General features: G+C 31.6%; 1 protein-coding gene across 1 annotated transcript; it reads left to right on the top strand.

Moving 5' to 3' along the window:
- Positions 1-5,186: 5,186 nt before the first annotated feature.
- Positions 5,187-15,603, top strand: LOC123706260 (venom dipeptidyl peptidase 4). Its single transcript, XM_045655443.1, has 13 exons — positions 5,187-5,332; positions 8,201-8,357; positions 9,495-9,586; positions 9,832-9,909; positions 10,583-10,635; positions 11,090-11,280; positions 11,553-11,722; positions 11,913-12,557; positions 12,653-12,878; positions 13,260-13,410; positions 13,709-13,869; positions 14,490-14,695; positions 15,066-15,603. Exons 1-13 carry the CDS (start codon positions 5,330-5,332, stop codon positions 15,153-15,155), a joined length of 2,223 nt encoding a protein of 740 aa, XP_045511399.1. The 5' UTR covers positions 5,187-5,329; the 3' UTR covers positions 15,156-15,603.
- Positions 15,604-15,898: the final 295 nt, after the last annotated feature.

The following is a 15,898-nucleotide window of genomic DNA, read 5'->3' on the forward strand; positions in this document are numbered from 1 at the left end:
GGTACGTATGTTTATTTATAAGCATAATAAACGCAATTATAAGTGTTTATCATACATTTTTATAATACTCTTCGAAATATTAAGTGGACGGATACTAGGTTACCAAATTCTCAAAATATTTGGTTTTCGTCCAAGTGGACGGAAACTCAAACAGCTACGTGAATATTTGTTAGGGTCATTTTACTTTATCGGACCTTTAAAATACTGAATAGTTTCTCCCGAAGTGATCTTTATTGCTATTAGTTTAGTTTTTTTGGTTTCCGTCCACTGCTATGTCAGTGCTGCCAAAATAAAAAAATATTTAAAGAAGTGGACGAAAACTAAAACATTTAAAGCTAAATTTAGTTTTCGTCCATGAATGAGTATTGGAGTATCCAAAAATTAAATATAGCCATTCTTTTGCATTACTTTTCGTCTATTTTTACGTATTGAAAAGTTTTCTATTCAGTATCTTCCTTATAAATAATTGGTGAGGGCCAGAGTGTTGTAGGTACCTAATATTGTCATTCATTCAGTCATGTATCATTCTCCTTCTGTGAAGTAGAGTCAATTATTCGTAGCATAAATGGGGGTAGGTCAGACATAATACACTGTATTTTTCTTGATTATCATTCACTTGAGTATCATCTTTTATTCTAGGTCTGTTTTGCCAATGCAGTATTTTTTTATTATACTTACTCAACGTATCCTCAGAAAGATCTTATTGTTTTTAGATGGCCTCGAAGGAGTCTAAGAAATCTAGAAAAAATAGACGCTGCGTACACTGAAGATTCTGTAGCTAAAACTTATTATTATGGCTGTGTGTTTATAGTACGTTTCATTTGACAAACAAAGTATTAGAATGAAAATTTTTGTTGTTAGAATGAATATTTCTGTTTTTTGATGTTATTTCTTAGTCCTGTAATTATTACTTGTTTCATTTACATTGTAAGGAACGCATTCCTTTCTTTATTACGAATGATTATACAGTCATCACTAACGCCTATAAGGACTGCCAAGTGCTACATAGATCTCAGTGTTGACTAGTTATATTGATTATTATTAGTAAAACCACAAGTAAAACTAAACCTGGGTAGTGAGAAATTGTAATGTTAATTAAATAAACGTATATATTTACCTGTAATTGATTTTAAACTTAATAGTTGACCTACCCTCCTTTTTCTACACGGAGGTCGAAAACTAGCTTACACTAGGACGAAAACCAGTTTTTTTGGACGAAAACTAGCATTTACCCTACTTTTGCAGAAAATAATTTAAATAAAAAGATACATCAAAATGATTTATTTTCCCTTAATATTATCTTAAAGAAGACTATATAAGGACTTAAAAAAAAATTATATGTTTAAGGAAGGGTGCTCCAAAATATTTATTTCGTATCACAAAGTTGGCAACTCCTATAATTGGACGAAAACCAGCGCAATGACCCTACCTTCATCGGTTAACGACGGATAACTTCATACCTACTTGCCTCATCGCTAGAATGTAGAGCATTTATGATCTTTTAGATATTTATGATCAAAAAGCAATGTTTAAAAAAATGTTCAATTACAGGTACCATAAATATTAAATATGTATATTATGATTATGATGATGATATTGTTTTATAGCTAAGTAGGTAGATGATCTATATTTATTTGCATATTCCTTAATTGAATCAATCGTAATAAAGGGAATTCTACATACAAGAGAAATATACGAGCAAGGAGTAGTCAAATAAGTTCAAAGTTAAGAAATACATTGGCGAGCCAACTCCAAGTCAAAAGATCTGACCTCGTTGGCACGCTGGAGCTTCTAGTGCATAGACAAATATGACAAATGGTCTTTATGAGAGCAGTTAATGTTTAACATACATAATGTAATAAATTGCGCGATACATGGAAATTTAATGACCTATATTTCCGGTAGGTGCAGTTGATGCAACAAAATATATGTCACGAAAAAGATAATTGACAGTGTAGCTACAGAAAAGAAGATGCATATTTGCCAGTTTACACAGGCGTACATTTTAGCAATCATTCGTAAAGCGATCTCGATCTTGACTCGACGACGGATTGTTTCGCAAACGATAAGAAAAAATATTGTATAGAAGGTGAAACTTCATTCGGTATGTAAGTAATGCAATAAGCGAACTGCGCGACATCGTGAGAAGTGACGTATACTTGCGGATTTGAGTTGCAACTTGCAAACTAATATTATCAAAACGTATTTTTTTCGTCGGCTTCTCAACCTACGTAGAGTGCAACTACGTGTAATAACAGGGACCCTCACAGGGCACGGCCCCTTAAACATCTCTGCAATCTAGGGATCACAGACAGTCCGCTATGCAGAGCATGCATGGAGACCGAGGAAACGGCAGCCCATGTCATCATGGAATGTAAGGGGGTTTGCGGAGTACAGGGCAAGACACCTAGAGTCTCCCGGGTCCCTTCCCGAAGCCTTTGGCAGCCCTCACAAGCTGCTTGGCTTCATGGAGCAGCTCGGGTGGTTTCAGTTTTAGCTGGTTTCCCCCACCTCCCTCTCTCACGCAAAATAGGCGCTTGACGGCGAGTTGCGGAGAAATGCCCGTATTATTATTATTTATTACGTTTTTTTGCTCTACTTTTTCCACTTATGATAAACCTACCTAAAGACACATATTGGAAAATTCTGGGTGGATTTCCACAAATCACTACTTCAACTACCTATTTCCTATTTTAACACGCTCATATTTTATTATTAGTTTCATCTGTTTGTTTGTAAAAGTAACCAACTCCTTCAGATTTGGTTCTGATGGCAGTAAAGGTAACCTACCGACCTGCTCCGGTGTGAGCTGAGTGCTGACCCAAATTGTTCCGAAGCATGCTGGATATAAATATATCCACAGAATATATCCTACCTATATATCCCTAGATACCTATTAAGTATATACCTATTAGGTATCTTATCCTATGAAATGAAACTGTAACTTACAATAAATTTCATTAACTAATTATACTAAAAAAATATAAACTAAACTGACTCTATGTGCCTCACCATGGCCTCACCCAACTTGCGTGTTAAATACCTAGTTAGCGCCACACTTACTAGCTCATTCTTTTTTATGGTATTTATTTGAATGGATATTACCCTCATTCATTCTCTTTACATTAATTAAAATAAATAAAAGGTATTTCTTATAAAAGAAATAATTTATGAAATGCAAAGAATAATTTTAGTTTAAAATAAAAATTTAAGTCTTTCGCAGACTTTTTTAAATCTGTATTTTTGGAACAGTTATAAACGTGAACCGACGTTTTGTTTCTGTTATATAATGAATTTATATAATATTAATGCTTAAATCCTTACGTCATAGGTCGTCGAAATATCAGTAAGTAGGTAAGTACAGTAAAAACCATTGGAGATTCATAATTGCTTTTTAATTTGATCAACTAAGAATTGTAAAAACCACTGATTTGGAATGAATGTTCATTCATTCATTCCAAATCAGTTCCACCACACATTGGGAATGGTATTTTAACTTACATCATTAAAAAAAACATCAATAAACAAAACCTGTATAAAAATAAACAACGATGGAACTTATAAGCATTCATTCGAATTATTATTAAATAAATAATTGAACTTAAATTAATGACATAATTACAGCCAAGCTTGCCTTGTGTTGAATACATTGACATAATTGAATACGTGTCCACATAATTAAATTATCATAATGTTGTAGGTAGGTATCTTAATACTATGTTAGGTTCATTGTATTGTAGCGTTCATCGAGTCAAAATCGAACTGTAATTTTGAATTATTGTAGGGACAATGAAAGTTTTTTAAAGAAGTACCCACACCTGTTTCACCGATCGATTTTCTTTGTAGATTCGTAGGTGATCAACTATGTTTATGTCCTGCCTGACTGAGGCTTAGTTTTGTAAGTTCCAGAAGTCTTAGGTTCGGTTTGGAAGTTACTTTCCAACTTGGAAGGTTAAGGAGTTCCAACAGGAATTATAATTTTCTAATCTATTATTATCCGTCCCTGAGATATAGGTACTTACCTGATAAATAAAACCAACCTAACCTAGGTACCTGTGTTCCTTCTTAATTTTAATATTTATTGTATTTACAAGTAATGCTTTATGCAGAGATTAATTATGAGAATAAAATATATATTTATGTCTGTGTCAGGAATTTCTTCCTTGTACCTACTTTAGGATCTAGATACCTATTACTTTTCATGTTCTAATCGATATCTACGTTGTTAGTTTTTTGTTTTCTGTTAAATTGAGTACAAAATACACTCCTTATTGTGTTTAAAATAATTGTCGTAGGTACCTATTTGTTTTTGAACTGTTTTATCTTTGAAACGGTTGAACAAATTGAAAATCATCATAATATGCACAGCCTACTTACAGCTAGACTAGTAAATTCTATCCTTCGTGGACAATGCCATTATTTTCAAATAGTAAATTATTAGTTGTGAGTTAATTTATTTTAAAAGTATTGAAATAAATATTTACATAATAATGTAGGAATCAGAGCGTGGCCGAGTGACACCGAATGTTAACCACCTTCGCTTTTGTTCCTTTAACGATGTTAACGAGGTTTGAAACCTTGTAGGATGTATTGTTTTGTGGTTGCTTTGAGGAAGTATTTTCAAAGAAATATGATTATTATTAAAAAAAATACTGAGTGTATATAAGAAGAAATTAATTGTTTATACTATACCTACCTACATTTAAAATGTAGGTATCTAGGTACTACGAAAATTGACGACGACAGAGTCGTCGAGACGCCTTGGTGGCATTCAGTAAATATCTTCAGATTTACGATTTTTGTAAGTATAATTAACAGAAGCTTTGTATGATAAAATAACAGAATCTTCATTTTTTCTAAATCTCGTATCAACTGCACCAGCTCAGTTATGAAACTTAAACCAGTATGACAGAAATATAATCTATAGACTAATTTCCAGACCATCGACCTCTGTTGAGGTGATTGGCTTCCTCTCCCTATTACCTCACAAAATTATCGAAAAAAATTACTTAATGATATTTTTATGAAAAGGACTTGATGGTTCCCAGAAATGACGATTTATTTTTAACATTTTTTATACGTAAACGTGACGTAAAACTTCACAAATAAGGAGGATTTGATTGTTTACGTCTTTAAAAATCCGATACATCCAAACGCAAAATAAATCTCGTATCGTGCGCGCGCGCAGCATCGAGTGCCGAACTGCCCAGTAAGTGATCGTGCGCTGTTCTGTTTGGTTGTGTGTGATGTAATGTACTTGTGATGACTACATACTTGAACCACTTAACTTATTAATCTCGCTGTGACTTGTGCGCCCATTCACGTAAAAATGGTGAGTGTCAAACATAAATGAAAAATGCAGCAAAGAGAAGGGAAAATGCTAGCTGTGTGTAGCTAGATTGGATTTTCTTTGGTTGAAATAGTGCTTGCTAAATTCATTCTAGATAGTAATGTCAACAGGTGTTTAATTAATTTAATTTACCTTCATGGACTTCATAATTGGATGTTTAATGTTCTCAAATATTGTTATGATTTGATGCTTTATGAACCCAATGTAGGGTTTTAAAGTCTACGTATATTGGGGTCTATTAAACTGTAAATTTTAATGTATATTTGTTGAACGCGGGGATTTTGTGTTTATCACGAGAATATATTGCGAGATAAGTAAAACGTTACCTTGTGAATAATTTGTCAACAAAGTTACAGAATTGCAGCTTGTTACTAACAAAAGATTCAACAATTTTAACACTGCCATGCTGAGAAGAATCAATTACTAGCATAGCTAATAAAATAGACATTAAAAATAAATTACTCTTGTCTTGTGATAAAAGAATATAAACGTAGGCGCAAAACTTATTACCATAGCTTACAAATAAATTCTATAATTAATTATTGCAGTAAATATTATTATCCTTATAAAATGGTAGGTACTTTTCTAAATTGTGTAAGCAATATTTTATAGCCTGTATGTGACTCGCATTTTTATTACCTAGCTATATCCTATAAATGTATCGTTAAAATTAGATTATTATTGTTTATTCCTAATTTAGGTACCTAGGACCTACCTACCAGTAATCATACACGGTTAATACACAGGGCAAAGTATTGGTACTGGTGAAATTTCTAATTTAAATGTTTGTTTATGCAGAAAAAAATATGATCGCTTATTGTTTTTTATTATGAAGATCATTGGTCATGGAGTCATCTGGTGAATTTGTTTTTTTATACAATTATAATTATTATAAATGTTTCATCTTTCTGAATTTGTCACAACATACCTATTTCCATATTTTCCTTTACATCATTATACATTATATTTTTCCTTTGTGTTCATATAATTTTAATAATTATTATTAAATTAATGAATGGGCAAATAATTAAAAATGACCTAATTTTACATTTAAATAATTGAATTTTACTCTAATCTTAGATAATAATTGCAATTCCACGATACAAAAGCAGCCATATTTGAATAGGTGAGTATTCTGTGCTAAGGGCGTTAGCCGTTATGTCGGGGAATTACTGTGGCCATAATATGTATGTACATATTATATTTATCAACTGTGATAATACCTACCTATGTGTCGTACAACTACAACTACATACTACAAGTCCATGAAAGAGGATAAAATTCGTACCCTAGTTCAGGATACATCGCCCATTTTTGCAAGTGACTACTACCTATCAAGCTAATTTTCCGTTTTTAGCTTTATTTTGATGAGACGCCCAATAATTTCGTGTACGAATGTCTCGATTGTGGTAGCTAACAGAGATAACAAGGATAAAAATTTTTGATTTGATGGTTCTCAAATATTTATTACTTACTAACTGAATTTTTTTTTTGTTAAATCTCAAGATAATTACCTAAATTATTCGAAAAAATATTTGTCCTACAAAATCTATGGTTGGTTCAAAGAGTCCCCCTTTCCAAAGTGTATCGATAACGAGGTCATCATAAATGATTACTAACAAGCTGGTTTTTTTTGTTTCACTTAGTTAATGTTTATATAATTCAATAGACATATTGTCCTACAAATTGCGTAATAAATATTTGAGAACCACCAAATCAAAAAATTTTATCCTTGTTATCTCTGTTAGCTACCACAATCGAGAGTTTCGTACACGAAATTATTCGGTGTCTCATCAAAATAAAGCTACAAACGGAAAATCAGCTTGATAGTAGTCACTTACAAAAATGGGCGATGTATCCTTTATTAAATATTTTTGACCAATCCGTGTTAACAATTCAAAATAGAGCCTTATTTTAATAGCAGTACCTAATAAATTTGGTTAAAATTTGTGTCAAGTCAGAAAGTAGAGGCGCTAGAATTCACATAAAATTTAGGTTCTTACTCTTGGTACAATTTTTTACATAAATAACATGTGCAACTACCAAGAATTTGACCGAATTCTCAATAAACTCACACACCTTATTACCGTCATCAATCTTTCATACAATAATAAATTTGTTTTGAAAGGCTTTTATGTACTTAAATACGACAATTAAAAGAAACAATAAATAACGATGATAATTGTGTAGTCAGTACGGGCCCATTGTTTCCTAACAAAACATTTTTTGACAGAGATGATGTCGTAATTCATAATCGCATGCTAAGATCGCATGAATATTGCATAGGTAGGTATCTACCTACCTACATAAACAATATAAAAACATTTTTTTCTTAAAATATATTATCCGTTCCTCCATTCGTCCGTTTTTTTAATCGAGGTTTACTTATAATTTTAAGTTCCTTTTTTCTCTTTATTATCAATGTCAATACGTAGGTATATTTCAATAATTTTTAAGGTTTTTTTTAATTTATTCATCATATTTCATCTTTCTCCGTTTTAAATATTTTGAGTACGCAAACTCTATTATTTTTTATATCTATGGATTTCCAACAAAGAATTCAAACAAACTCGAACATAACAGCAATCGTATAAATATATTTGAACGGATAACAATTAATTTTAAGATTAATTTACATGATAGAAATTAATCGATATTCTCAGTTATTTTATTAGTTATTTTTATCCAGAATTTTCTACTGGAATAAAAATTCACAGAATAAACTGGAGCTTATAAGAACTGGAGTCATAAAGAATTGTTGCCGTATTTAGCTTGTAGGATACAAAATATATTTGGAGGTTTTAAAATATTATGTTCTTTATTATATTTTTTTCTGCCATTATTTTTCAGGAGAGGTTACCAAATATGTACATCATTTGTACGGCGATAATTGCAACTTTAAATGGTGCCTTGGCTCAAAGAGTTCTAAAAACGTTTACTTTAGAAGAACTAGTGCCTCTTCAAGCAGATTTTGTTCCCGAGAGAGTTGCCGTTCAATGGATATCAGGTATTCATCAGTATACTTAAATACCTACTCGTACATAGCTAAGGTAGGTATAATATGTATCTATATACTAGGTATGTATAGACCCAGTTGACATAAAACAAATTTGTATATCTTTTAATTATTAGAAGTATACCTACATTTACAGCACATACTTGCGTCAGCTCTTTTGTATGAATAATTCCATACACGAATTGTTTGTGTCTATCTTCCGTGTGCTTTAACGGCTGTGGCAATTGTCGAGCAAAAATCTAGTTCTCACAATTAGGTACAGGACGGTTTAGTGTTTTGTTGAAAAATAATAAGGAGATTGCCCAAGTGACTATGGCACTTGGTATCGCAATCAAACTTATTGTGTCAAGATGAAATATAGCTCAATTTAACGCTTGATGTTAGTACTTTTAGAAACGATTAAAGTTTTTATATAAATAAGCCGCAGTTCGCGACAATAAAAATAAAACAATAGTTTTATTCAACACTTCAAAAAAATACTTTATCGAGTTTAAACTAACGATGAACGTTAAGTTTTACATTTATTACATAGGTAATATTTCAATTTACAAGACAAATGTGAAAAGTAAATCGTAATAAACATTACCTATTTCAAAATAAATTACGTCGAACATTGCGTCGAACTTGCGTCGAACACATTCATTCAAGATTCATTTCAAATAGAAACTATGACATAAGACGCAGGACGCTTGCAAGAGAGATAGATATATGTGTCAAAACAAAAACTTTTACTTTTATTTCTATTTATGTGGTATAATTACGACTTAATAGTGATAAATATGATCATTATAAATACAAATAGGAATAAACAATATCACGAACACGTGACACAATTAGTATTTTACCGATTCCATATGTGGTCATACATGTTTCAAAACACAAACTTTTTATATTATTTCAATTTATCCGGTATAATTAAGACTTAATAGTGATACATATGATCATTACAAATACAAATAGGAATTAACAATATCACGAATACGTGGCACAACTCAAATTTTACCGATACCACCCGTGGTCATCCTCCTTTAGCCCCGACTGCCAAATTCATAAAAAGCGACGAAATGTAATATAAAATTATTTAGTTAACTTACTATTATTCTTTACAATTGACAAAATTTATTTCAGATTCTGAATATATAGTAGCAGAACCTGGTGCGATACAGAAATACAATGTAGAAACCGACACCTTTACTAAATTAATAAATGAAACTGAATTGGTAAGTAATTTTTGCTGAAAAAATATCTTATTCGCATCCCGTGCATTTATTTACGCATTCTTTTATCAAAAACTAAGTTTAATATAAAAAAATAAAATATGTCATTTAAATACTTACTTAAAATTTTGTAAAACTGCTATTGCAAATTGCATACAAAATATAAACTGTCTTATTTATTTCCTGTTCTAGTAAATTACTGTATAGTAATAGGTATCTTATACAAAACAAAAATGTTTTTTTTTCAGACGAATTTAAGTCAATATGCGATGTCAACTTTTTCCAATGATCAAAAATATCTACTTTTGGTTTCCGAGCGGACGAAGGTAAGCATTAAAATACATAAAAATGGATAAACCTTAATGATATAGCTCATAATAAATACCTACTTCCAAATTAAGTACATTTATTAGAATTAAGTACCTATATTAAAATAAGATAAGTGCAAAGGAAAATATAAGGCTTAAAATGATTTGGCAGACTAACAAAGAAGAAAGAAGGTAGGTACAACAAAAAAATCTATAGATAGTAGATATGTACCTACATATTTTCTCATGTCACGATTCACTTCGCCAGCCATGTGTACAAACACTGAAATAATATCCTCTTTTTAAATCTTTCTTCTGTGAAAACAAGCGCGGGAAAACAATAATTCAATTACGTAAAATACACTAGATAAGTAGTTATTAACGTCACTTTCTAGCTCTAGCATATTTTCCATTCCATGTAACTGAGAAAAGAAAATTCTTACTTCACATAATGAAACGTTCATATAATAATATAAAAAAATTATGCAGATACTTTTAAATTATTTGGAATTCTGAAGATTTTAAGCCTTTGTGTGATATGTCAAGGTTTTTTTTATAATAATTGTAAGTCACTGACATTTAAGCGGTAATAGTTGTCGTGATTAAATTAGTTACGCCGCGGCCGGCGTAATGATTTTCTTAAACTGCTTTATCATTTAAAATACTTAATTCAAAATAAAACTCGTTACAGGTATATCGATATTCAACGTTGGCAAAATATTCTGTATACAACCTCGAAAGCAAGTAAGTGTTGTCTTAATTGTTCATTAGCATAAATATTTCACGGTGTGTGACGCGAATCAATTTGTTGGATTAAACGTATTTGTTTAATGTTAAAAATTTGTATTGATTTTAATCAAATTGTTACAGCTTATGCTCGGTTCGAAGCGAATTAATCGAATTTTCACGATTATCAGAACCGTAGCAAAATTCAAAACTATAATGGGCAAGACCTACCTACTAAATAACTAGGAATTTGGACATGTTTTAAAAATCTTTCTCTTTAATAAAACATGTACCTACTTTGCTAGTTAAAAAATTGTTTAATATTTAATATATTATATTACTATATTATCTTCGCGTTATTCAATGCACTGTTGAAATGTTTATTACATTTTAATGAAGCATACCTTATTATAGAATTACCTGTGAAATATCCGTGACGATACATTATTAAATTCTTAACTATATTCCATAGAACGGTGTCGAAAATAGGAAATGGACACTTACAAGTTGTGCTATGGGACAGTGGCCAAGCTATAGCTTATGTGGAAGATAATAACGTATTTTACATACCGGATGCCGAACATTCTGATAAAGTGAGGCAATTGACCACAGAAGGCATCCCGGGAAAAGTTTATTGCGGTGCTGCTGATTGGATCTATGAAGGTATAAAGATTTATAGATAGATAATTGTTTAATCTATACTAATATAATAATGCTGAAGAGTTTGTTTGTTTGAACGCGCTAATCTCAGGAACTACTGGTCCGATTTGAAAAATTCTTTTGGTGTTAGATAGCCCATTTTTCGAGGAATACTATTAGGCTATAATATATCATCATGCTAAGACCAACAGGAACAGAGCATAGCGTGTAAAACCGCGGGGCACTGCTAGATGAGAATAATATGTTGAAAAATTAAATATTTTTTTTTCTTATAGAGGAAATACTGAATGCTGCAGAAGCAATGTGGTTCTCAACAAATGGATCCAATTTAGCTGTTGCTATCTATAACGATGCGTCAGTAGAATCTGCGGTATTTCCATACTATGGCAATCCCCTGGACTTTGAGAATCAATATCCTAAAATGATTGAATTTAAATATCCCAAGGTTAGTAGCGGTCTTACGATATAATATTGCATAAGTAAATTCTATAAATAATATGCTTGGTCACGAATGCCGATGGAGTAATAGTAAGTGTTATAATTCTACATTTATAGCTATTGTTATTCATAGCGTAAGTGTGGTTGGGACGCATCACACGATCTTCATTTTTATGACAGTTATTTTTATTTGTCAGGCAGGTCGGCTAAATCCAGCGGTAGAACTACGAGTTTACAAATTAAAAGAGCCAACAAGTGATCCCATACATATCAACGCACCTATCGATGTTATTGGTGAAGATCACGTTTTGGGTAGAGTGAGTTGGCCAACGGATAATGATATCTTAGTGCTATGGTTAAACAGAAGACAAAATGTAAGCGTTTTAGTCAAATGTGATTTGATAGAAGATAGATGCTCAGTATTGAAAGAGCATACAGAACCAAACGGTTGGATCGATATACGTGAGCCGCTATTTAATGAAAATGGAACGAAAATGGTGGAAATACAACCAGAGAAATACGACGGTCAGCGATATTTTCACGTCACGCGCTTTGACTTTGAAACTCTAGAGACGGAGGACTTATCGCCCGGCAACTCAACGATTACCGAGATTTTGGGTTGGAATCAAGAAACGGACACGATCTTTTTCATTGCTTCACCGGCAAATGTACCCTGGCAACGACAATTATGGTCGGTGTCTAAAGGCAATATTTTATGTATGACGTGTACTCAGCCTTCCTGTCACAACGTGGACGGCATGTTTTCTCCTGGCGCTAGCTACGCTATACTAACTTGCAGTGCATTTAATGTACCACCGATAAATTACTTCTATGTAGCCCAGGTATGTTTACATTTGCGAGAACCAAAATATAAACATGTTTTTAAAACGCTCGTACTGCGTATAAACTATATTAATTACCATTGTTACTATTGCAGAAAAACGGTTTCAAACTGCTCACAAAAAATGCTCGATTGCTTGAAAAACTAAGCCAGTATAAAATGCCCATGGTTATGTACAATATGATGCCGTTGGAAGAGAAGGTTATCTCACACATTAAATTACAATTGCCTCCTGATATGGAGGAAGGTAAAAAGTATCCGATGATCGTAAGAGTGTATTCTGGTCCAGGAACATCTAGAGTTAAGGACGCGTTTGATATGGGTACGGTTTTTAATTAATTTTATTGCAATTTTTGCAAAAATATTTTAAGTGGTCTTAAAAAAACAATCTGTTCTTATTTATTTTTATTTGTAAAGTCAGGGATTGTTCGAAATTGTACTTTGTTATTTAAATTTCAGCTAAACCATCTGTATTCTAGTTTTGAAATATACAATACATTTTATGCGTACATTGACATCAAAACCGCATGCAAATTAATGCAAGTTATATTCGATATATTGATTATACATTTACTTATCCTATAAATGTTTCTTCATTTACAAATATGCATCACAAAAATTTGCATTTGTCAAAATATTATTCAACAATGTTTAAAATACCGTGGCAAAATATTATATAAATAAATAAGGTTTTTTTTTTCAGAATATTACAACACCTATCTATCAGTGAACAGGAGTATTATAGTTGCGTCAATAGATGTTCGAGGTTCAGGAGTAATGGGGTTAGAACCAATGCATGCTCTGAACAGAGCTTTAGGGACAGTTGAGATTACAGACACTTTGGCCGCTATCAGGTAGGTACATGGATTTAATAATAATTTATGGTATTCTATACGCGCGGATAATAAAATTTTATTTTATTGTGACAAACTATTAAAATCGAAAAGAAGTTAAACTACAGTCTTTTAGTTAGTACCTACTTTCGTTGGTAATCAATCTTATGCATTTATTTTTGTTTTTTTAATTTTTAACATTCGAAAAGACTGAAACTTTTGATTAGTATCAAGTTAGTACCTTTACTAGGAAAAAAACCATATGCAAAATCTTCCACTTCAATAACGTATGAATATTATGAATCCAACTTAATTTCAGACGTTTACTAGACTTGCATCCATTCATCGACCGTGAGCGGATCGGCGTGTGGGGTTGGAGTTACGGCGGTTACGCGACCACTATGATGCTTGTCAAAGATAGCGAGAAGCTGCTCGCGTGTGGCGCTGCTGTCGCCCCTGTTACGTCCTGGCTTTATTATGGTAATCCTTCTAGTATTATATATGCGAAAGTAACTCTATCTATCTGTCTGTTAAGCTTTCCCACTTAAACCTCTTAACCGATTTTGATGAAATTTGGCACAGACAACCTTTAGAACCTGACAAAGAACATAGGCTACCTTTTATTGCAAAATATGTACCACGGGCGAAGCCGGGGCGGACCGCTAGAACTTCATATAGAAGGCATTATACTATAGTAAACTTCTAAGTTTGGTTACAATTTTCAAAATATGTGTTAGGAAAAATATTGTTAAATTGTAGGTAATATTAACATAATAATGTTTTGTATACTATATCCATGTAGGAATTGAGAGATATACTTATTAATTGTGTTGTACTAGATACGTATAGAATAGAAATATTTTCTGTGGAAACAACTATAAATTTTCTTGCTAGTTTTTCCTGTTCATATTTCTGTGAAATGGAATCAAATAACGAGGATTTACTTCTATATGTATATTTTTTAACCTCAAGCTGAAGCCATATTCGAGCGCGAAAATTAATTCAGAAGAAATAATAAAAAATACAGACAACCAATTTTTCTGCCATTTTATCTATTTTTTTCTATATATAAAATTTTGTTTCTATCAACATTATTTTAGATACAATTTACACGGAGCGTTACATGGACACGCCTCAAGAGAACATGGATGGGTACAGGCAGTCGGATCTCATGTCGCAAGCTGGCAAATTGCGAGGACGTCGTTACCTCCTGGTCCACGGCACTGGGGATGACAACGTACATTTCCAACACAGCATGCAATTCGCCAAGGAATTGCAGAGAGCTGATATACCTTTTGAACAAATGGTGAGGTTTGAATAAAGGTTACTTGAGAATTATCCTAAATATGGCTATCGTCATAAATATTTACAGAATGAATATAAAACTATGTAGGTTTCATTATTTTTTTTGAAAGGAATGTCGCCTAAATACCTTAACGAGTACCTAGGCTTTTTCGTATAATATAATGAGTACATATTTAACTATTGTAGTAATAAAATCTGGCTAGAACCTTCAACTGAAAAATATTGGTAATTAATTGTACGCATGTGTATACATATATCATAAATACCTTTAGAGATTCTTAGAAAACATTTAATTAAGGATGAATTAAATTCGTGTATTTTGTTGACTATAATTTTCAAATGCTAATAAAATATGTTTTAATCTTTTTCAGAGTTATACAGACGAGAATCATTCTTTGAGAGGAGTGAGTCGACATTTCTACCACACATTGGACCGCTTTTGGACGGATTGTTTTAACTAATTATATGAAAAAGTATTATAACTATGTAAAAGACTGTGATCATAAGCCACTGCTGTTTAAAAGAAAATGAGCTTAAAATCTCTAGAGATATACTTAAATTATACATGTATACATAAAATTATATGGATCATATGTGTTCTTTGTTTTTAAGATAAAGTTTGTATTTATTTACAAAATAACTTTTACTGTCTTTTAATAGGCTACTTAAGACGTTGACGATGTGCTAATATAGTATACGGTTTATTTTACAAAATATAATTATTGTTATCGACTATTTTTGTTTTTCTTTTGACAAACTTTATAACTAAGTATCTTTTAGTATTTGATTAGAAGAAAAATAAAAACAAATGTATTTATTTGTAAAGTAACAGAACAAAAAGCATTTACTTCGATGCTCATTTTCTTTAGCATAATATGAAATTCGAATAATAAAATGAGATAATTTATAAAAAGATTGTTTTATTGGTGTTTTCCTTCTATTCAAAATGTATTGAAGATATCCTTCATTTTGCTTGAATTTTCTTAATAAAAGATAGGAATATATCTATATACTATTGAAAAATAAGTTGTGATGATATTCACAGATATTGTCACATATTATTTAGTACATCTTGAGTACACCAATAATCCCGTCATCTGAATCATGCTTTGAAAAAGCACGAGAGACAGAGTTTATAAGATAACGTCATTGTCAAAATTGTATAATTTGTAATTTGCTTAAAATTTCTGTTTTATAAATATTC

Source organism: Colias croceus, chromosome 3 (genome assembly GCF_905220415.1).
Source record: "Colias croceus chromosome 3, ilColCroc2.1".
NCBI classification, from domain to species: Eukaryota; Metazoa; Arthropoda; class Insecta; order Lepidoptera; family Pieridae; genus Colias; species Colias croceus.

What these genes read in the sequence shown, in the direction of transcription:
- LOC123706260 (XM_045655443.1), top strand. An exon ending in TGGTTTCCGAGCGGACGAAG is followed by an intron (nt 9,910 to 10,582) that starts GTAAGCATTAAA and finishes AACTCGTTACAG; the next exon opens with GTATATCGATATTCAACGTT. An exon ending in GTATACAACCTCGAAAGCAA is followed by an intron (nt 10,636 to 11,089) that starts GTAAGTGTTGTC and finishes TATATTCCATAG; the next exon opens with AACGGTGTCGAAAATAGGAA.